The 21,286-nt window shown below is 45.0% G+C and overlaps 3 protein-coding genes across 5 annotated transcripts; 1 reads left to right on the top strand and 2 right to left on the bottom strand.

Moving 5' to 3' along the window:
• Positions 1-422: 422 nt before the first annotated feature.
• On the bottom strand, positions 423-8,725 carry LOC135528233 (NEDD8-activating enzyme E1 catalytic subunit-like). Of its 3 annotated transcripts, none has more exons than XR_010453521.1 (17): positions 8,562-8,725; positions 8,427-8,465; positions 7,803-7,923; positions 7,639-7,719; positions 7,445-7,527; positions 7,163-7,243; positions 6,986-7,029; positions 6,831-6,895; positions 6,581-6,736; positions 6,296-6,398; positions 5,988-6,101; positions 5,665-5,718; positions 1,627-1,663; positions 1,440-1,521; positions 1,179-1,279; positions 920-1,054; positions 423-821 (listed from the first exon to the last, which is right to left on the bottom strand). XR_010453521.1 is itself a non-coding variant. In XM_064957179.1 (17 exons), the coding sequence occupies exons 1-17, from the start codon at positions 8,579-8,581 to the stop codon at positions 733-735; spliced, it is 1,389 nt and encodes a 462-aa protein (XP_064813251.1). In that variant the 5' UTR covers positions 8,582-8,723; the 3' UTR covers positions 423-732. The 3 variants fall into 3 exon arrangements, 2 of the variants coding, with proteins under 2 accessions (XP_064813251.1, XP_064813252.1); XM_064957179.1 differs by having other exon boundaries at positions 920-1,038; positions 8,562-8,723; XM_064957180.1 differs by lacking the exon at positions 8,427-8,465 and having other exon boundaries at positions 920-1,038; positions 8,562-8,723.
• A 1,036-nt stretch (positions 8,726-9,761) lies between these two features.
• On the top strand, positions 9,762-12,840 carry LOC135528232 (PRA1 family protein 3-like). The gene is made up of 3 exons (XM_064957178.1): positions 9,762-10,038; positions 10,773-10,990; positions 11,809-12,840. Exons 1-3 carry the CDS (start codon positions 9,860-9,862, stop codon positions 11,985-11,987), a joined length of 576 nt encoding a protein of 191 aa, XP_064813250.1. The 5' UTR covers positions 9,762-9,859; the 3' UTR covers positions 11,988-12,840.
• Positions 12,841-13,529: 689 nt separating this feature from the next.
• lmod3 (leiomodin 3 (fetal)) lies at positions 13,530-21,022 on the bottom strand. The gene is made up of 3 exons (XM_064957177.1): positions 20,407-21,022; positions 18,613-20,274; positions 13,530-13,863 (listed from the first exon to the last, which is right to left on the bottom strand). The coding sequence occupies exons 1-3, from the start codon at positions 20,857-20,859 to the stop codon at positions 13,810-13,812; spliced, it is 2,169 nt and encodes a 722-aa protein (XP_064813249.1). The 5' UTR covers positions 20,860-21,022; the 3' UTR covers positions 13,530-13,809.
• Between the last annotated feature and the right edge of the window lie 264 nt (positions 21,023-21,286).

Raw genomic sequence — 21,286 nt, 5'->3', positions numbered from 1 at the left:
ACCCGCTATAAATACCAGGCCTCTTACATGTTTCATGAAGTTGTATTATTTCTAGTAGTAGTTGTATATTATATTTTAGGCGCCTTTTTGCAAATGCCAAGCGGGCTGTCATGTGCCTTTTACAAAAGGAGCATCTTTCTTCTGACATTAAAATGTTAGTCCGTAATCGTAACATGGTGTTTGTATGTTTACAGATGAAATTTCACATTTATTTCACACATGGCTTTTCTTACGATCCTAAAAATTTACAGATGGATTTTCTTACAACCCTAACAATACGTACGTTCAAGCTTTTGGCAGGTATCTCGCTCCATAAAATGTCCCCTGATACCATCATTTTTATTACAGTCGGTGCTATATAGTGGTGTTAGTTGTATAGCTCCATCTAGTGCACAGAGTAAGGAAACCCACTTTGCACCAAGTTTCATTAACAAAACACTTTATTGCAGCACAGTTGTCATTATGTATATAAGGAGAAACTACTTATTTTGAATGGGGGAAAGAAGATATCCATTTGGAGCAAACATTAATAAGTAAAACAGAATTGTTAAGGAAAACGTTCCGACTGATTACATTGTAATGATATAAAGTTGTTGACCTTCCACACTACCCGCCATAATGGATCTTACATACATGATCAGTCTCAAATATATTAAAACAATACCACGCTGTATCACTTTCCCCAAAGGTTGTCAAATGTCTTGATAGATTCTGTATGTGTACTTTGACGGTTTAAGAGGTGAGTTTCAGCTTGAAGAGGACAGTCTGAGGTGTGGTGATATCTGCCACTGCTAGTTCCTGTCCATCAGACAATCCCAGTTCTGCAACACCACAACATTACATGTACAAGATGGCCGAAACAAAACATTGGTAGACTACATAAACCTTACACATATTTGAAGAAAAAAAAACATCTTACCTTTCAAGGTTTTGCAAAGGTTGGGTCTAGTTCTTTCTTCAATTGAAGCTACAGTCTGTAGATATAGTGTCTTATTTTTCCCTTCCAGGGTTGCTGTGATGGCTGGGGACTTCATTTGTCTGGAAAAGATGAAAGCTAACAATGCCAACTTCACAATTACACCTTTCAGTAGCGATAAAAAAAAAATGCCTCTACTGTATGAAGACATGACAGACATCAATATCAGTCAGTCAATCTGGTTACTAGCAGATGTACTCACAGGGAGGCGTTCTCAGTCAGGTACTCCAGGACCTCCTGTAGCTTGGCAGAGGGTGGGAACTGTAGATCCTGGGGCACCTGGCTACAAGCTGAGCAGTTCTCCTGTCAGACCAAACAAGAGCATGAAGACACAAAGTACTTCTGACATCACACCACACCCTTACAGCCTTGTAGGTAACATTGGTACAGTTCTCTTTAATAAAATGGGCAAATATATACCCATTAAAGACAATCATCTAGGTACTCCTGAGACATTACTAACCTTTCGCTCTGCCTCGAACGTGTAGGTGTACAGTCCGTCCACATCATTAAATACCAGATAATTATTCAGTGGAATATAAGCGCTGCAAAGCCAGAGAAAAGTAATTTGATACCTGGTATTAAACTGACCTGTTCTCTACAGTGTGTGAATCATGTGAAAACAGAATTTTTAAATTCACAGTACTAACCTTGAAGCCATTTTAAAAACTTCAGTGGAGCAGGCAGCTACAGAGCAACAAAAAAGTCAAGTTACACTACTTGAAATGTACAAAAGTAGCTACTTGTAATCAAGTTGGGATCCATCAAGATAAAATTAAGCTTACGTATGTAACCATGGTTATGTGAGCTATATGGATCACTCCAATATATTGGTATCACTCCGCGGCAGAGGGATACATCCGAGGTGAGAATTTATAGATTTACTCCCGTGTACACCTGTGTCACGGCTGGGGTCCGCCCCTATATATACACCCCATGGCCACAACACACGTTCTCTACATAATTTGAGGCGCCTCTAGCACCGAAGAGGATTGGAGCGATCCATATAGCTCACATAACGAAGGTTTTGTATGTAACCACAGTTATGTTTCACTATACTGGATCACTCCAATATATTGGTATACCTGTACCAGATTTAGTCAGTGCTAGAAGGACCTGGCCAGCCGGTGGCGAAATCCCAGTGTGGGACCGAGACGCAGGGGCTACCAATGTGGAAGGGGGGGGGGTCCCGGCACAATGACGAATGAATTGCAATAAAAAAAAAAATTTTTTTTTTTTTGCTGAAGTTGGAGACGTCTATCTTCATCACTAACTTTAAACATCAGCTATCTGAGCAGCTAACCGATCGCTGCAGCTGCTCACAGCCCATCCAATCTACCAACCTCATCCCCATATTGTTTTAATTTACTTTTTTGCACACCAGTATTTCTACTTCATCACAACATCTGCACATCTATCACTCCTGTGTTAATTTGCTAAATAGTAATTACTTCGCAACTATGGCCTATTTATTGCCTTACGCCATTTGCACACACTGTATATAGACTTTTTGTCTATTGTGTTATTGACTGCACATTTGTTTATTCCATGTGTAACTCTGGGTTGTTGTTTTGTGTCGCACTGATTTGCTTTATCTTGGCCAGGTCGCAGTTGTAAATGAGAACTTGTTCTCAACTGGCCTACCTGGTTAAATAAAGGTTAAATAAATACAATTTAAAAAAATAAAGTCCCTGGAAGGGGAGGCGACGCCCAGGACCACTGAATCAACCGCAGAGGGAGGTGCCACATTTACCCAATAGTTCCTAGCAAAGGTGCAAGAGGAAGCCCAGCTGGCCGCAGCACAGATATCAGCGAGGGGCACTCCTCTCAGTAGAGCCCAGGACGCAGCCACACCTTGCGCCGAATGTGCCACCACAGATCCCAGCACTGGCCGGCCAGCAAGACGGTATGCTGTTATAATCCATGTCCATGATCCTGTGAGAGCACCTCTGCTTTGATAGCCCAGCCCGCAGGACTCTCCCCATTGCAGACAAAGAGCTGGTCTGTTGTTCTCACTGACCGTGTCCTCTCCACATAAGCAGCTAGTAACTGCACAGGGCACATCATGCCGGAGGGAGGCCCAAACTTCCGCCACTGCCGGGGGGGGGGTCGTAAGCAGACAGGATAAAAGGGAGGTTCACATGCCTGTCTGACAGAACCTTTGGAAGGAATGAACCTGAAATCCCTGAGCCCAGAGGAGCTCCCGTGCCATACGATGGAGGCGGTGGGACCTGAGTCGAACTGGGAGGTGTCTGTGCTGACCAGCTCCCGGCGACACATCCTCAGCATCTCCACCACCCCACCTGAAAGAAAGGAGCGTCAGCGCCACCTCAACAATGCCCTGAGGCACTGTGCAGTCACCCGCCACTGGCGGTGATGGGGGTGCAGCCGGCGGGAGTTGAACCACCGTTGAAGAGACCGGAGATGGAGGCCCAGGAGAATCAGCAACGGGGTTGCCGGCGGCAAGCCCAACAGGCGTTGACAGGTCAGGGTGGATACCACCCACCTCTGCCAAAAGTGGTCGAGGCAAGATAAGATTGCCTGAACCCTTCTGGTGGACAGGTGTGGTCTCATGAGGACTGAGTTCAGTTCCATGCCAATGAAGGCCACCCTCTGGGTGGGCGTCAGATGACGACTCTTGTCGTTTACAGTAAATGCCTAGCCCACCGATGTGGGTCAGGATCGTCCAGGTAATTGAGGATCAACAATCCTCAGGATGTGAGAGGTGCCAGGACAGCATCCATACACTTCGTGAAAGTGCGTGTTGCCAAGGGGAGGCCGAAGGGAAGAACCATAAATTCCCTTCAAAGCAAATCGGAGGTACTGCCAATAAGCTGGGTGAACAAGAACATGGAAGTACGCATCCCTCAGGTCAAGCGTCACAGACCACTGGTCCCTGGACACGGCCTGCAACACGTGGGCTGGGGACAGCAGGTGGAACCTCAGTACCCATTGAGGTTGCGGAGGTCCAATAAGTGGAGAAGAACCCACACATCCTTTCTGATGTCTTGATCCTGCGGATGGCACCCTTGTCCAGGAGTGAGATCTCTAGCCGCAGGGTTTTCAGGGAGTCGGCAAACATGGTGACACGAAAGCCCCTGAAGGACGGGGGCCGGCACCGAATGTGAGTTGGTACCCCTCGAGCATTGTGGACAACACACAAGGGTACTCCACACCCTCCTCCCACTTTGCCCTTTGAGACGGAGAGAAGCAGCAGAGGAAGGGTGTGTCAGGGGTCCTGCCGGGGCCAGCCTCTTCTCTGGCGCCCCAAGTGCCTGGGTTTCCCAGCCACGTCCCTATGGCGGTCACGGTTGACAGGTTGTTGTTCCACCACACACTGTGCCTCTCCCCTCTGTCGTGCCTCAGCACGAAGAGATTGGGCAGGAGGGGGACCCCACCGTCGTTCAGGTGCAGTTGGGTGGCAACGTTTCGTCTGCCTTGGACTCGGTTCATGCCGCCTCTTCAGGCCCCATGAACCATCTCAGGGTCTCCCGGTCCCTACGAACCTTATTGGTCTCCTCCAGAATGTCATCAGCCTTGGGGTGATGGAGAGAGTGGCAAATATGCTCTGGAGAGCAGCTGAAAGGCGGGATTAGGCCAGCCAGGGATGGCGCCGGGAGATAACCACCTGCGCCATGGTCCGGCCGTTGGCCACATCCCTCTGGTGCAGGAAAAGCAGGCAAGACACTGTGCCCTCCTGCATCTGGGGCAACAAAGGCTGCAGGTAGAACTGCAGCAGCTTGGCCGCGTTTGTAAGGTGGCCAAGAGAGCAGAGGGACCCATATGTGGCTTTCAAGTCTGCATCAAAGACTCTGGGGTGTCCCAGCTTCAGTCGCGGGTTCTGCCGTATAATCTCCCGGTCCGGGAGGACCATGGCAGCTATCATGGCGTCCATGGTCAGGTACTCCCAGAGGTCAAGTTACACTGCACCCGCAGCATAACTCCATGGTCCAGTCTCCGCTGTGAGTCGGAAGCGCCCTCTGGCAGATGCCCAGCAAGGCCTTGTGGAACTCAGCAGGGATGGGGACAGATGGAGAGTCACCACTATCCACCAGTTTGATGTCCAGTGCAGTGGCTACCCGAGTGAGTAGGCTCCTCATTGCCTCTCGTGCCGCTGGGGGCGATGAAGCCCCGCTGCCGGCTTCTGATGGCCTGTCAGCTCGGTAGCCCCGCTCACGGTGGTGAACAGTGCTAGGCTGTTCCTGGGGGATGATGCAATCATTGGCCAACAGGGAACAGCTGTCGTCGCCATTGAAGCTATCAACCTCCTGACGCAGGGCATGCGCCCTCCATTCCAAGGTGGTCCCAGAGGTCCGACTCCTGCCCCTGTCCATGACTGGCAGCAGATGGGCTGTGCCTGCGGTGGCTCTCAATAGGGGCTGGCCATGTGGCCAGCTGCTCCAGGCTGCAAACAGCCAGTGAGTATACTTCCACGCAAGATATTACAGTTACCAGTGACTTACCAAGCGAACTTCAGAAAGTTTGTACCTCACACCATATGGACGTCTGCCGAGAAAATGAAAGACATGTCGTGGCCATGGGGGTCTATATATAGCAGCGGACCCCAACCGTGACACAGGTGTACACGGCAGTAAATCTGTAAATCCTCACCTCGGATACATCCCCCCGCCGCAGAGTTATACCAATATAGTGAAACGTAACAGTGACAGTCAGAAAGGGTTTCCTACCAGCTATTACAGCATTAGTTGACGCGACAGCAGGGATGATCCTCTTCACGACACCTGAGGCAAAACCATGTGAAAAGAAATCTAGCCACACTGTTCCCAGATTTTTTTACAACCAATACTTGTAAGTGGGGGAGGTCGGGTTAATACAATTTCAACTTAGAATTGTAATAGGCCTACAATGCCCCCCCCCCCCATCCTCACTTTAAATGGAACAGAACCCAAATGTTGCTTGTACTATATAGTATGTATAGCCAAAAGCTGATATAGCATGAGAGTTTTACCATCTCTGCCAGACAGGTTGTTACAGTATGGTGCATTCTCACCTTGTGTTAGTCTATATGTGACTCCTGTGATGTTGTAGTCAGCAGCTCTCTCATGGGCCCTCTGGAACACCCACTGGATGTGCTCAGGGTTATCCCCATCCAAACCAACACCCTCTGAAGGACAGACAAGAGCCTGTGTCATTATCTGTAATTCTCTGTTATAATAGGTATTATGTTGATCTTAATGAGTGTTATGAAGGGATTATGGCCACCTAAGGGTACAGTGAGCAATAAAACAATGATTTGTTGCCCTTTTTGATTGCAATCGAGAGGTGATAGACAATGAGAAGTGTTATTCATGGACGTACCTCCAAAAGGCTCGTCTTTGGGCCACTGTAGCATTCTGACATACTCAACGCAGTGCTCTGGCAACCGCGGCATAGACGCAATGGTGCACATGGGGAAATTAATCTAGGGACAAAAATAACACAACACATTAGGCTATACAACACATACACCAAAGCGGTCACTGATATGTAACACAAAATGGCTGCAGTAAACAACTTACTGTCCAGCTTAACAAAGTAGTGGGCTACTGAAGCAGTACACTATAAATATTATATATTTGGCAGGTCTGAGAGAGCTTGTAGCACCTGTGGTGGGTAAAGCGCCAGAGTGCAGTCGATGCACGCGGTCATGCCAGGCAGAATGACCCGAGCATTGCCTTTGAAACCCTCCGTCCCACCGTCAATGAGGGGGATGATGGAACTGGGGTCCAGAACACCATCATTGTAGCTCAGAAGGGATATCTGTAAATGGGGTGATCAGGTAACTGGGGTAATCTGACATTTTACATACATACACAATCCACATAGTCTATAGTTCATATTAAGACATACATACCAGCATGCCATTCATCCAACGCCTGGCGATGATCGAATCTAATCCACAAACAATAATGTGGAATTCTACAAATCCAATTTAAAAAAGTGTCAGCACCATTGTTAAGTACAAGTGTTTTTAGAAAATTCCATAAAGTAAACAAAGTTTGCACTTACGTCTATAGAAAGATTCATCAAAGTCTTGTATTTTGTTGAAGTGTCTAAGCAGAATATGAATTAAGAAAAAGAATAGAACATACTTCTAGTACTTCACACGCTCAAGCTTAGTAATGCAGTCATTTGTATGGGGTAAACCTACACTCCGGTATTCTACACGTCAGTTGCAAAGGATACGGGACAACTTTACATCCAGGGATGCGATTATTGACAAAGTCAGCAGCCACATCTGCTTTTGGCCGGCCAACATCGTTGGGCCTAAACAAGGTATAGAGGTGAGCACTGACATCTGCTGATGTAAAAATGGCTTATAAATACATTTCATTGATTGAGGTGTATGTTGAAAAGTAAACTTTTAAAAGACACTTTCACTTTGTTTCTTCTACCAAACAGGAACACACTAAGGTTGTTATTGATAGAGTAAAGGCCATGGGAGAAGGTGGGAAAGGCGAGCCAAACCTGAAAAGGAACTGCCTGTTGAGGTTGGAGATATCGATGGTATCCATGTCAACAACATGAATGTGACGAAAACCTGAAAGAGCCTAGATCAGAACAAGGAAAAACCACACATTAAGTTACTGAGCAGAAATAGAACAAGATCACAAAACCTTTTCATGCATTTGCACCTGGAAGCTGGACATTCTCTCTCATACCAGATTTTTGAGCAGCTCACATCCAAGTCCTCCAGCTCCAATGACCAGGATTTTGCATGTCTCCAATAAGAATCCAAGGGACTGAAAGGAATATCAGAGTTGGTGTGGAGAATGCTTTTCTCTATCCCCTAAATAAAAGGACATGTTATTATCTGATTCCTTACCTCAACGCTTGGCTCAAAGTCAGGATGAGTAAATGGGCCGGGTCTTTCCAGGAACTTCTTCACATGGTTCCATCGGCCATCCCAGTCTCCACTATCTTTATGTCCTCCATCTACAGCCATTCTGCACACAGAAAACAAGATGCTCTGCTGCACATATCAACCAGCAATCACTCAAACCTATCACAAGTGTGATGGTGAGTCAAAAATAGATGGCGAACTAGGTATATAAATATAGGTCTGTAGCATGACAATTAACATCAGGATGATTTCCCTAGAATAGCTAACGTTAATCAATCATTCTATATGTGAAAATTCAGACAGCGGATGCTGCTGCGAACTAACGTTAGCTACCAATCATATTAGCTAACTAGCTAGATACCATATTAGCTAAGGTAAACTGGTTTTCTTTGATGTTGAATTGGGCACGCTTCGACTAAGCATGTTCATGTGCCTGGTTCTTAGAATCAGCTAGTTGTCTACTCGAATTAGCCCAATTTCCATAGCTAACTGTGTGAAATTGTTGAATCAATGAATTTCCACACTCCATGCTAACTTGGTTAGGTAGCTCACTAACGAACTGTGCAACTCAAAGCTGCTGGCAGTTTCAAGCATTTCGTCACTAACTTCTCAGTCAGCTCCTCTATTTTCCTTCTTTTCTTCTCCCTAAAGAGGAGAGAATAAAAGAAGGTTCAATGCTTAACAGCAGCATAATGTCGATTCTGTCAGCTAGCGACAATAAATATCATTTCTTGTACTTACGGCTCCTCAGCATCCGCCATACTTTCAAGGTTCCATGTCCTCACTGGCTGTACAATATGTTCACGAAAATCAAACCTGCGTTAGCATATGTGCCCAAAATTCACAGGGATTTGCAATGACTGTACATGAAGGATGTTCTGCGCATTATGTGCAGCACAGCGCAATTGTGATTTCCATCAACATTAATGCACTTGTCTTACTCTCGCGAGAAGCTAAACTAACCACAACAAGAACCCGAGCCAACCCAAAGATGTTATATTATATTGACAAGATAGTCAAGTGACTTCTCTAACAATGGAATTACATGTCCTCAAAGAAAAGCAGGCAAGATCAGGTGGGACCATTCTAGCTAACGAGAGGGCGGATACACGTGTGAAGAACAGATACAAGTCCGATATAAAGTTGCCTGCCCCCCCCCCCCCCCCAAAGACAATGGCTACTGAATTGATGCAAATAATCATAATATCATTCTGTCAGTTTGGCTACTTTGTAGCTAGTTAACATTTAATTGAGAAGGTTTTTGGGAAAACATTTCCATCTACCAGAATACGGGGAGGCCTATCATTAACATAGCTGTTTTTTATATTCCTTAATTGTTTGAAACCTGAACGTTTTACTAAATTATGGGGCTTGTTTTACCTTACTTGAAAGTAGACAAAAGCCAAAATCCCTCCACATAATCGTGGAGGTAATAATTTTTTTATGAAGACTTACTCATATTCTTTTCTCCTGTTCTATTGATTTTCTTTCAACTTTCTATCATTGTCTAGCAGCCAAAGGCATCGTAGTCATATTAGCAACCAATGATAGTTGTTGCATATTTCAATCACCCCTCTTTCTACATTTCTGATGGATAATTCCTTCTCTGCCCATTTTAGAACGGCTGCTAATACAATTTACTGCTAATAGAATTCTGGAAAATTCACGCGAAGGTATACAGTACATAGCTGCGCCTAAAATGTTATTTTATCCAAAATATAAACGAAATATTCGGATCTGTTCCATCAGCCTTATTAATTGAAATGGCGTATACCTACACTACTTTGGTACGTATTAGTGCCCACGATAATAAGCTTCACGTTTTGGCTGACCAAATGTGACACTCGTATTAACCTCCATTTAAAAAAAAACACCCCAATTCGTGGTCTTATTTTCGTTAACAGATTTGTGGCGAAGTAAACCCTCTCGCTTCGCCTCTTCCTCTCTGCCGGAGCCCATCCTATAAATTACTTTGGCAGCTAGTCTCTGGTATTACTGTTCAGCTGATCTGTTAAATCATCCGAGCAGTGAACTCGGAGATGGCAAGAATGGAGCTTGCACCGCTCAGACCATGGGACGACTTCTTCCCAGGAGCTGATCGTTTTGCTAAACCCGATTTCGCAGATTTAGCTAAATGGAACAACCGGGTGATCAGCAACTTGTTATACTACCAGACCAATTACTTCGCAGTGGCCGTCGTGGTTTTCCTGGTCGTGGGGTAAGTCAGCTTGCTAGCATTTTCCACCCAGCTGCTAGCTATCTTATTTGGTTTGTCTGCAGTCTGATTCACACGTAATTGTCATGCACGGGGATTTTATTTACAGCAATGAGCAAGATTTCCCTATCTTTTCCTATTCTCCTCACAACTGCAACGACGAAATAAGAGATGCAGTCATTATCATGTGATGGAATTGGAATGAAGTCTGGTACTAGCTGGCCCGCTAAAAACAAATGTAGCTATCAGCTGCCTGCAACTGTGTGAACGGTGAACATAATTACTAACGTTAGGTGGTTTAGGCCTGCTTGTAACCAATTTATCACAAATTGTCATTTGGGTACCTTTTTTTTTATATTTTGAAATAACCATTTGACAGATGAATTTCCAATGTTTTCTAAATATATTTTATAATAGTTTCTACAGCCTATTTAACACATGAATGCTAAAAGTTGTCCAAGCAGTTGGATCCTTATCTCAGCCACACATTGCGTGTACTTATAATACCCGAAGTGCAGTTTTGTATGTGTCCTAATTGCTAAATTGCAGCTACGATAGTTTGAAAACTCATATTATTTTTGAAAATGGCAAAAAAAGGAAAGGTGTTGCTCTTATTCCAGCCACCAGGGTTTGCTGTTCGTTGCTTTCATTGTGTTTACAGCTGCCCAATTAATTGTTTTGCATTGTCATACAGAATTTGAGTGGATGTAGATGTAATGTGTTTCCCATCTTTGTAGATTTCTGAACCCTCTTGGGATGTTTCTGGGCGGGGCAGTGGTTTCTCTGGTCTTCATGGTTTCGGTGTGGGCAGGAGAGAACAAGAATTTCATCAAGAACTTCAAGAAGAAAAACCCCTCCCTGTTTGTCATCGCTGTCATGGGAACGAGCTACTTCCTGCTGTCACTATGTGGTGGAGTGATGGTCTTCATCTTTGGAATTACTTTTCCCTTGCTGTGTGAGTCTCAGTATATTCCATACTCTTGGGGACAGTTTCTTGGACACAGGCTTTATCTGTGTTTGAAAAATCTGACCCTTTAATGTTTGATTTGTTAGTCACACAATGCACACAGTAACTAGCATATAAATTTAGCCTAGCTTTCAGGCCTTTTTCCAGTGGCAACCTCCATTGGAATATGGTGCAAACGTGGAGGATTAGTCACAGGAGGAGGAGCAAACTGTTTTTTCAACCACTCCCATTCTGACTCATTGAATGGGTTCAATATGGGGAATGCCTGTGCTTCTCCACCTTAAGAAACTGATACCCCCCAGTTAAACTTTCAAGAACATTGTTTTGGAAATAAATAGTCTGAAATGGATTCTGAAATGCACATTACAGAACACAATGTTTTTAGGGTAATTGGTGGTTCTGAGAAAAGGAGTGCAGGCAACAGCTGCCACATTGTGGTGGGGATCAGGAGGCAGTCAGTCAGTGACGGAGCCCTTCCCAAGAGGGCTGTCCTGTGGCTGCCCGCGTGTGTTGACTGGTTGCTATGTACTCTCTGTACAATACTCAACTACATTTACTGGCTTACATCATGCAGTCAGCATCTCTGACGAGGGGAGTAAAGATGCCTCTCCTTAACCATTCGTGTGCATTGTATTTCATCACATATATACCTGGAAACTAATTATCCTTCTCGGTTGAAGCTGCATCATTTTAGATTAAGGCACAAACGTCATGTTTCCATCGGTCAGAATAGGGAAATGCTATCTCCATTGGGAGTAGCGCATTGTGAGCGGGTAGGAAACTAATCCAGCCTTTCTTCCTTGTAGTGATCCTGGTCCATGCGTCTCTGAGGCTGCGCAACATGAAGAACAGGCTGGAGAATAAGATCGAAGGAGTGGGCATGAAAAAGTCCCCAATGGGCATCATCCTGGATCTACTAGACCAACAGGAGGAGAAGATCAACAAGATCCAGGACTTCCTGGAGTCTAAGCTAAACAAGGAGTGAGGGGAGAGAGCGAAAATGTTACCCTCATTCAATTCAACATGGTTTGCTTTTTCCTTTAACACTAAAGTCAAGTGTTGATTTTTACACCGCATAATGTCAGTGCTGTCACATTTCCTCCATTTGTCATTCTCACTCCATTTTGTTATATTGAATGAACACTTTTTTTTAATACATTTTGTGTCAAAGTACCTTATTTCTTTAGAGCATTTCAGAAAGATTTGTACAGTCCTGTATGGATCGTATGTTGGGAAGGCACTCGGCACAATGAAATGAGGCATGAGTGTTTCTGTATATTTGCCCAATAATGTTCAAAGGAACACAATACACATGTTGTCATTATGTAATTGCTATATATATATATAGAGCTGAATGCCAGAATGCAGTAACTATTACACGTTAAAACAATTGTGTTCAATAGCATATCTTCTAGCTTTATTATATTAAATAAGCAAATAATTTAATCAGAATCAATTTATTTGCTACCTCAGATAACTATATTTCCTCTCCTAATGCTGAACTAGTGTCACTGGGCTCCCCTTCTATTCACTGGACCAGTGACTGCATATTAACAAGTAGCAATAATATCCCTCTTGTTACTTCAGACCCTGTGGGTTGGGCTTGAGATGAACATTTTCCGCTCATGGCTATGCAATATGGGAAAAGGAATGGCAAATGCAGCTTTATTCATTCAAGTAATCATGGTGTATATGTTTACGTTGTGCTTTCATGTCTCATTGAATCTACTTGTGTATTCAGCAGAAAACGAGTGTCAAGCACCAAAGTATTGCTGAAAAAAGAATCAATGCATGTTACCTCTGTACTATTAAATATCACACCCATTATGAATGCCTGATTGTGCATTGGGGTTCTGATTATTTCCCCTCAGTAGCAGATCTACGATTTTATTCTAAATCCATAATAGCCTATCAAATTCCAGGGATCACCATCAGTAATAGATGAAAATGATTTTATGAGCTATTTGTGTTTAGGACGGACACAGATGCAGTCTTCCAAAGAACTAAGGAGAATCACAGTTTGTATCGGACATAGCCAAATTGTTTTTAGGAAAAAGGTGTGCACACTAATACTATGGTTCCAGTTTCACAGACGAGTTCAGAGAAGGTTCTATTATAAGGATGTTATAACTGCTTTTTCTTTGTGTGTGTAAGTATTTCCATTGAGTAGCCATAACAGAACTACAGAATTGGAGGCAGAGCACTGTGTTCCACCATAACAAAACTTAATTTAAGGAATCCGTATTGTCTTTTAATTAATGAAAAAAACATTGAAATATTAGACATTTTGATTGCACACTGATTTTTAATGTCAACACTCGTTAGAATTATGAGTTAAGATGGATTGTTCCGTGAAACAGAAGTCTGATTTGAAATCTAGCTTCTGGACCACTGGCCCACAGTGTTTTACACAGTAAAAGACAAATCCTATACTCTATATTCTGGGGTTCAGCTGTTTGCAATTGCAAAGCGGACACCAGTGGTTATGAAAATCTGTAGATGAAAGACCTGTCATCAATAGATGATGGATTTGCCCACACTCATTTGGGAGGGTTCAAAGTAAATGAATTTTACCCAAACAATTATTAATTGAGACTACTTATACTATGCACATTTTATGGTGCATTTTCCAGGTGCAGACTCATATCCAAATACCATACCAGTTCTTCCAAACTTCAAGGAACAAAAGGTGCTCTACCTGAACAGGAGTAGTGAGGCAAACTAGTGTTACAAGTGCAAGCAGATTATTGTTAATGAAGAGATTAAACATGTTAAACAAACACAGAAATAAAGGTATTGTAGATTCCTCAGAGATTGAAGAGACTGGTTTCTCTTGATTCCAATTCTTTGGGGAGTGGCACCTGTAGGAGTAATACATTACACAAACAGCTGTAAGAAAGATGTGATTGGAGGAGTGGAGGATGCACACAGGTATAAGGGATGGATGGAAATGTACAGAATAGCTACCTGGAGGGAAATGGGGGAAGGTCCTGCTTTTAAAATTTTAGTCAAGGGGACTTTACATTTTTTTTTTACAACTAGTCCAGGGGAGAGTTATGTAATTTGTAATTGATTAAATGTATATAGTTCTCAGTGTTTTAGAATTAGTTGCTTATTAGACTATATATTGATGTGTTACCGATGCCGCCCCTCATCTCTGATTCTCTGCTGGGCGCGCAATATCAAGTGCCCCTACAGGCTATTTAGTGCAGTCTCAATCAAATGATCTATAGGCTATTTAGTGTGGTCTCAATCAAATGATCCATAGCCTATAGAAGCACAGAGCAAAGCTACATTCCTAAGAGAGCTGCTGGCGTGGTGTAAATACAACTAAGCTGCATTACACACTGCAATGGATATTCCAACCCCGAGCCCTGTCCTGCTCTGCTCTTGCTGATCAAAAACGTTTTTGTGTGCTGCGCTATGTAGGCCTACGGTGGCAGTTCAGGAGGAGAGTCAAAGGCTTCTTCCTAAAATCATTTTTGATTAGAGATAATCCCAAAAATGTTCTTCCTTGTGCACAAACTTGTTCTCCCTGCTGCGTTGTTCCCCATGCTATTATTTGGACCAGGTCTCTCTTGGAAAAGTGATGTTATCTCAATGAGAAAAACCTGTATAAATGAAGGTTACATTTAAAAAAATTTTTTTTTTAAAAGACTAGCCTATGTTCTGTTCATTTTGAAAAGGAGTGTTAAGATGATTGATTTTGTAATAGATTTTATTCAAAAACAATGTTTCTTGCTCGTGATTTATTTATCAGAGTTATTGACCTCCCAATAAGCCAGATTCAAGTAACTTACATAGCAACTTACATTGTGGTGCTGAAACTTGAAGCATCAGCAGCGGAAAAATCAATTAGAAATGGACAGCTCATGGTGCTGAACGTAGGCATAATTCATTTCATTGTAATTAGACTTTAGTAACCACAAGAAGGGTTTGTGTTGGAGCCAATTTCTTCATATTAAAAAATAAATAAAAGGTAGACCTACCTGTTTGATAGACAAAATTAGGCAATAGGCTGCTATGTCCATAGATTTGTAGGTCAATTCCTCCTCTCATCACACACTCTAAATAGCCTACCTCCATGTCAGTGAAGGGCAGTTCAGTTAAAACCAAGACTTGAATTAAGAGGGTATGAGAAGGTATGCCATAGGTTTACCTTTTATTAAAGAAAATGGGTGGGAAAAGTACAGGTATACCCCTTGTTAGCTTAAGGCTTTGAAGAAAATAAAACGGATCTGATTATATAAAGTGATCTATAACAGTGCTGTGAAATACCCTGGAAAGATGTGACTCCAATGCGAATGGGGATATCATTGTTTAGCTTCTTTGACATTCAGAAGCAGACTTTGCTTGGGAAGTAATCTAATTCTGTCACTATCAATTGATTAAGCAATTCACTTTCTGTACAATATAACATGTTTAAACCCAGACATTTGTGACCTTCTCTCGTTGGGTTAAGCCACAGCAAAAGAGTAGCCAGCAGTGAAAGCTTAAATGTTTCTGCATCGGTAGACCTACTTTGTCTGGGGTGGAAAGGTAGGACCTACTCTGTCTGGGGTGGAAAGGTAGGACCTACTCTGTCTGGGGTGGAAAGGTAGGACTACTCTGTCTGGGGTGGAAAGGTAGGCCTACTCTGTCTGGGGTGGAAAGGTAGGCCTACTCTGTCTGGGGTGGAAAGGTAGGACTACTCTGTCTGGGGTGGAAAGGTAGGACCTACTCTGTCTGGGGTGGAAAGGTAGGACCTACTTTGTCTGGGGTGGAAAGGTAGGACCTACTCTGTCTGGGGTGGAAAGGTAGGCCTACTCTGTCTGGGGTGGAAAGGTAGGACTACTCTGTCTGGGGTGGAAAGGTAGGACCTACTCTGTCTGGGGTGGAAAGGTAGGACCTACTCTGTCTGGGGTGGAAAGGTAGGACTACTCTGTCTGGTGTGGAAAGGTAGGACTACTCTGTCTGGGGTGGAAAGGTAGGACCTACTCTGTCTGGGGTGGAAAGGTAGGACTACTCTGTCTGGTGTGGAAAGGTAGGACTACTCTGTCTGGGGTGGAAAGGTAGGACTACTCTGTCTGGGGTGGAAAGGTAGGACCTACTCTGTCTGGGGTGGAAAGGTAGGACTACTCTGTCTGGGGTGGAAAGGTAGGACTACTCTGTCTGGGGTGGAAAGGTAGGCCTACTCTGTCTGGGGTGGAAAGGTAGGACCTACTCTGTCTGGGGTGGAAAGGTAGGACCTACTCTGTCTGGGGTGGAAAGGTAGGACTGCTCTGGGGTGGAAAGGTAGGACCTACTCTGTCTGGGGTGGAAAGGTAGGACTACTCTGTCTGGGGTGGAAAGGTAGGACCTACTCTGTCTGGGGTGGAAAGGTAGGACCTACTCTGTCTGGGGTGGAAAGGTAGGACTACTCTGTCTGGGGTGGAAAGGTAGGACCTACTCTGTCTGGGGTGGAAAGGTAGGACCTACTCTGTCTGGGGTGGAAAGGTAGGACTACTCTGTCTGGGGTGGAAAGGTAGGACCTACTCTGTCTGGGGTGGAAAGGTAGGACTACTCTGTCTGGGGTGGAAAGGTATGACTACTCTGTCTGGGGTGGAAAGGTAGGACTACTCTGTCTGGGGTGGAAAGGTAGGCCTACTCTGTCTGGGGTGGAAAGGTAGACCTACTCTGTCTGGGGTGGAAAGGTAGTCTACTCTGTCTCGGGTGGAAAGGTAGGACCTACTCTGTCTGGGTTGGAAAGGTAGGTCTACTCTGTCTGGGTTGGAAAGGTAGGTCTACTCTGTCTGGGTTGGAAAGGTAGGACCTACTCTGTCTGGGGTGGAAAGGTAGGACCTACTCTGTCTGGGGTGGAAAGGTAGGACTACTCTGTCTGGGGTGGAAAGGTAGGCCTACTCTGTCTGGGGTGGAAAGGTAGGCCTGCTCTGTCTGGGGTGGAAAGGTAGGTCTACTCTGTCTGGGTTGGAAAGGTAGGACCTACTCTGTCTGGGGTGGAAAGGTAGGACCTACTCTGTCTGGGGTGGAAAGGTAGGACTACTCTGTCTGGGGTGGAAAGGTAGGCCTACTCTGTCTGGGGTGGAAAGGTAGGCCTGCTCTGTCTGGGGTGGAAAGGTAGGACTACTCTGTCTGGGGTGGAGAGGTAGGACCTACTCTGTCTGGGGTGGAAAGGTAGGCCTACTCTGTCTGGGGTGGAGAGGTAGGACCTACTCTGTCTGGGGTGGAAAGGTAGGACCTACTCTGTCTGGGGTGGAAAGGTAGGACCTACTCTGTCTGGGGTGGAAAGGTAGGACTACTCTGTCTGGGGTGGAAAGGTAGGTCTACTCTGTCTGGGTTGGAAAGGTAGGACCTACTCTGTCTGGGGTGGAAAGGTAGGACCTACTCTGTCTGGGGTGGAAAGGTAGGACTACTCTGTCTGGGGTGGAAAGGTAGGCCTACTCTGTCTGGGGTGGAAAGGTAGGCCTACTCTGTCTGGGGTGGAGAGGTAGGCCTACTCTGTCTGGGGTGGAAAGGTAGGCCTACTCTGTCTGGGGTGGAGAGGTAGGACCTACTCTGTCTGGGGTGGAGAGGTAGGACCTACTCTGTCTGGGGTGGAAAGGTAGGCCTACTCTGTCTGGGGTGGAGAGGTAGGACCTACTCTGTCTGGGGTGGAAAGGTAGGCCTACTCTGTCTGGGGTGGAGAGGTAGGACCTACTCTGTCTGGGGTGGAAAGGTAGGACCTACTCTGTCTGGGGTGGAAAGGTAGGACCTACTCTGTCTGGGGTGGAAAGGTAGGCCTACTCTGTCTGGGGTGGAAAGGTAGGACCTACTCTGTCTGGGGTGGAAAGGTAGACCTAACTTTTGAAAGTACCATTCTCAGATTCCTAATGATTTCTCAGATTAAATGATTTGCAAACGGGGACAGTTTAGTTACAAACAAGACACACTGTGGCATTGGGGAAATAAAGTATGATAAGATGAACACATTGGCCTATCTCTCTGTCCATTCTTAGCCTGTATTTTGTTTAGTATTAAAAAAGATTCTGCTAATATGTAAAATTACATACAATTGCAGGGAATGTTTAAAAAAGGAAACATTTTCTCGAACCTGCAAATACGATCATAGATTCATGCAATACTTTTACTATAAAGGTTATTTTTGCACCCCTACTCTTGTGCGGCCACAGTGGACTATCAACCCACAACCTGGCTCTCATCCCTGTGCATTATAAAAATTCAGACGTTTCCATGTAATGTTTACTGGAATAAGGCTACGGCTCTGGTAGACATGTTCTCTGCTATCCACTTTGTTTTAATTATTATTTGGGGTATAAGGGAGGGTCACTTATTTTATTTTTTTAAGCGTTCAGGGAGGGCCAAACATTTCAGAAGGTCTGATTTTCTCTATGTAACCACCTGTATTATAATTCATGTTCACTCCCTTAAATAATGTTTATTTCTCACTAATCTCGTCTACATATTTGCTAGTGCGTGTCTAATATGGGTTAAAGCTAACAAGCTTGATTAGACGGTACGTGCTCTCCAGTTCAAGGTAGTTCAACTTCTGACATCTAACTAAACAATGTGATTGCTGGTAAAATAAAATGACCTGACAATATGACTGTAGTCTGAGAATCATCAGTACTCACAGCTTTGAGATAGGCCACGTTGCTCTTTTTGATCTCATTAAGTAGTTCATCACGGGGCGTCACATCCACCTTGGCCGGCTGCCGCCTCCGAGGGACAGGCTTCAGTGTCTTCATCACGTCTTTCAGAGTGGCCTTCAGTTCTACCATCTCATCAACGCCTGTGTCCCTCGTTTTTCCTGATGTCTTCCTGAGCTGGACATTCGGCATCTCTGCTCTCCTGTCCTCCCTAAGGTCTAGGTCCAGGAAAGGGTCACGCTTTTTGGGGGTCCTCTTCAGCTGGATGTCCTTCAGAAGGTTACCAGAGGAGTCCATGCTGGGGGGTTGTTGTGGAATGGGGTTGCACTGCATGTGTTTAAACTGCTTGTGTTGATACTGTGGAGAAGTGTTCTGCTGCTTTTCTGGTTTGGGTTCCATGGGACCTTGGGGACCCTTGGGAAGCTGCGGCATGAGGGCCTCGATTTCAGGAGGGACATAGCCCAGCATCGCCAGCAGCCCTGGGGGCAGGTTCAGAGCCCGTTCGTACATCTCAAACACCTCTTTCTGCTGCTGCTGCTGCTGCTTGCTCTGCTCCTCGTTCCTCTGCTGTCTCTGGCGGTCCAGGTTCCTGGTCAGCAGGTTGGTTACCACCATTCTGGGACCCGCCTGCTCAAAGTGGTAGCCCATCTTCAGGAGGGTGTTGTTGGCCTTGAGCAGGCGCGACACCTCCATCTCCGCGTGGTGGCCCAGCATGTGTCTCTGGTTGTGGAAGCGGAGCTCAGTGAGCGTCTCGTTGAATTGTAGGCAGCGGATAATGGCGATGATGCCCTTCCCTGTTATGAAGTTAGACTCTATGTTCAGTGTGGTGATGCTACGGTTCTCTCTCAGCATGTTGGCCAGGGTGAAGGCAATGTTTTCGTCTGCGCCGGTGTTGGCTATGCTGAAGGTCTTGACGTGTTTGTTCTTCTTCAAGGCATCGACGTATTCTATTAGCATTTCTTTGGGAATGTTTTCTATGTTATTCAGGTTTACGTCTGTGATAGCGGGGTTGTTGTTGCGGATCTTATCCAGAGTGGTGTCCAGATTTGTCTCATTCCCTGAGGGTCTTGATGTCTTCTTGGCCCCACCAAGGCCACCAAGGCCCCCACCAAGGGCCAGCTTTGGAATATTTAGTTTGTTAATTACCCTCACCTCTTTCTCTGGAACAAAACAGGCCCTCTTCTCCTCTGGAGTCATCTCTATTTCTTCAGGAGCGGGAGCGTCTGTGGTGTTACTTTTGACTTTCTCAGGTATTTGTGATGTGATCTTTTGCTCTGTTCTCTCAATGTCTTTATTTTCTTTCATGTCTGCGGACTCTGGTGGGGATTGCAGAGGACTGGTCGTGTTCACAGTGTTAGTGCTGTTATCATCCGGTGACTCTTTTAGATGCTCATTCACTGGGTGTTCATGGTTTTCTATGACCCTTTCATCTTTTACGGGCATGTCCTTTTTCTCCTGTTCCTCTTTCTCCTTCTTCACATCCTCTTCCTCCTCCTGCACAATCATTACCTCTATAATCTCCTCTGTCACTTCCTCTCCTTCAACACCGTCTGTAGCTTCCACCTCGATGACTTCTTCTACCACCTCATACACAGTCTCCAAGTCTTCAGCGATTTCTTTCTTTTCAGCATCCTCTTCCATAGTTTTCTGATGAAGACAAGTAGTACAATCATTTAATTACCGTAGCTTTGTAGAACATACAGTGGTATACTGTATGATGTATGATATATTGAAGACTATAGCGACAATATATTGACCGTTGATTATGTCGTTTCTTACCTTACTGGGCAGTAGAGTGACGGGGATCCTCTCCTCCTCCAGCATGCGTTTGGACTCCTTCTCCCAGTACAGATAATCCACCAGGCCCCTGTGATCAAACGAACCTGTGGGCGTCTTCTCTGTCTGGCTCTTCTGCCTCTGACCCACAGGTACCCTCTCATCCGGGGCAATAACGTCCATCTCTTTCTGGAGCTCTTTGAGCTCCTCAGGAGACAATTTTGCCAGGATATCATCTTCATCAATGTCTTCTTCCTCATCAGAGTCGGCGGATTGCTTCTCTTTCTTCTGGTCCTTTTGTCTCTGACCAAGCGGTACTTTATCGTCTGGCGCTAAAACGTCCATCTCTTTCTGGAGTTCTTGAAGCTCCTCAGGAGACAAGCTGGCTAGGATATCATCTTCATCAATGTCTTCCTCATGGGTGTCCTCCATGTCCCGGTCCCTTTGGCTGGACATATTTGAATAGAATTTGTCTTAAGAGTTTATTTTCAACCTAAAGGGTAAAAAGTATATCCACAACGTCTACACAGTTCTAGAGCTGAGTGGACAGTGCTATTGGCTCTGTCTCCAGCTGGTAAATGGTCTGCTCACACCCCAGGCAAAGTCTAAAATTAAACACATAGGACCTCATGGAAGATATTTATGGTGCAGAAGGGCCAGGAGAGACATACTAACATGTTCTTTTTTCAGTAGCTTGAGTCAGATGGACAGGCTGTATGATCTTTCAGTATGGCAGTTGATTGGGAGACAGGAAAAGGGGGAGATCGACAGGAACAGGTGGACAGTTTTCTTTACAGGACTGGGAAGGATTCCACGGTCCACTACGCACAGGGCTCCGCCCAATCCTCCAGAGCTTCCAGGAAAGTGTAATAATATCTCCCTG

The sequence above is a fragment of the Oncorhynchus masou genome, chromosome 33, assembly GCF_036934945.1.
Source record: "Oncorhynchus masou masou isolate Uvic2021 chromosome 33, UVic_Omas_1.1, whole genome shotgun sequence".
Classification (NCBI taxonomy): domain Eukaryota; kingdom Metazoa; phylum Chordata; class Actinopteri; order Salmoniformes; family Salmonidae; genus Oncorhynchus; species Oncorhynchus masou.
This window is presented reverse-complemented; position numbering and strand designations above follow the sequence as displayed.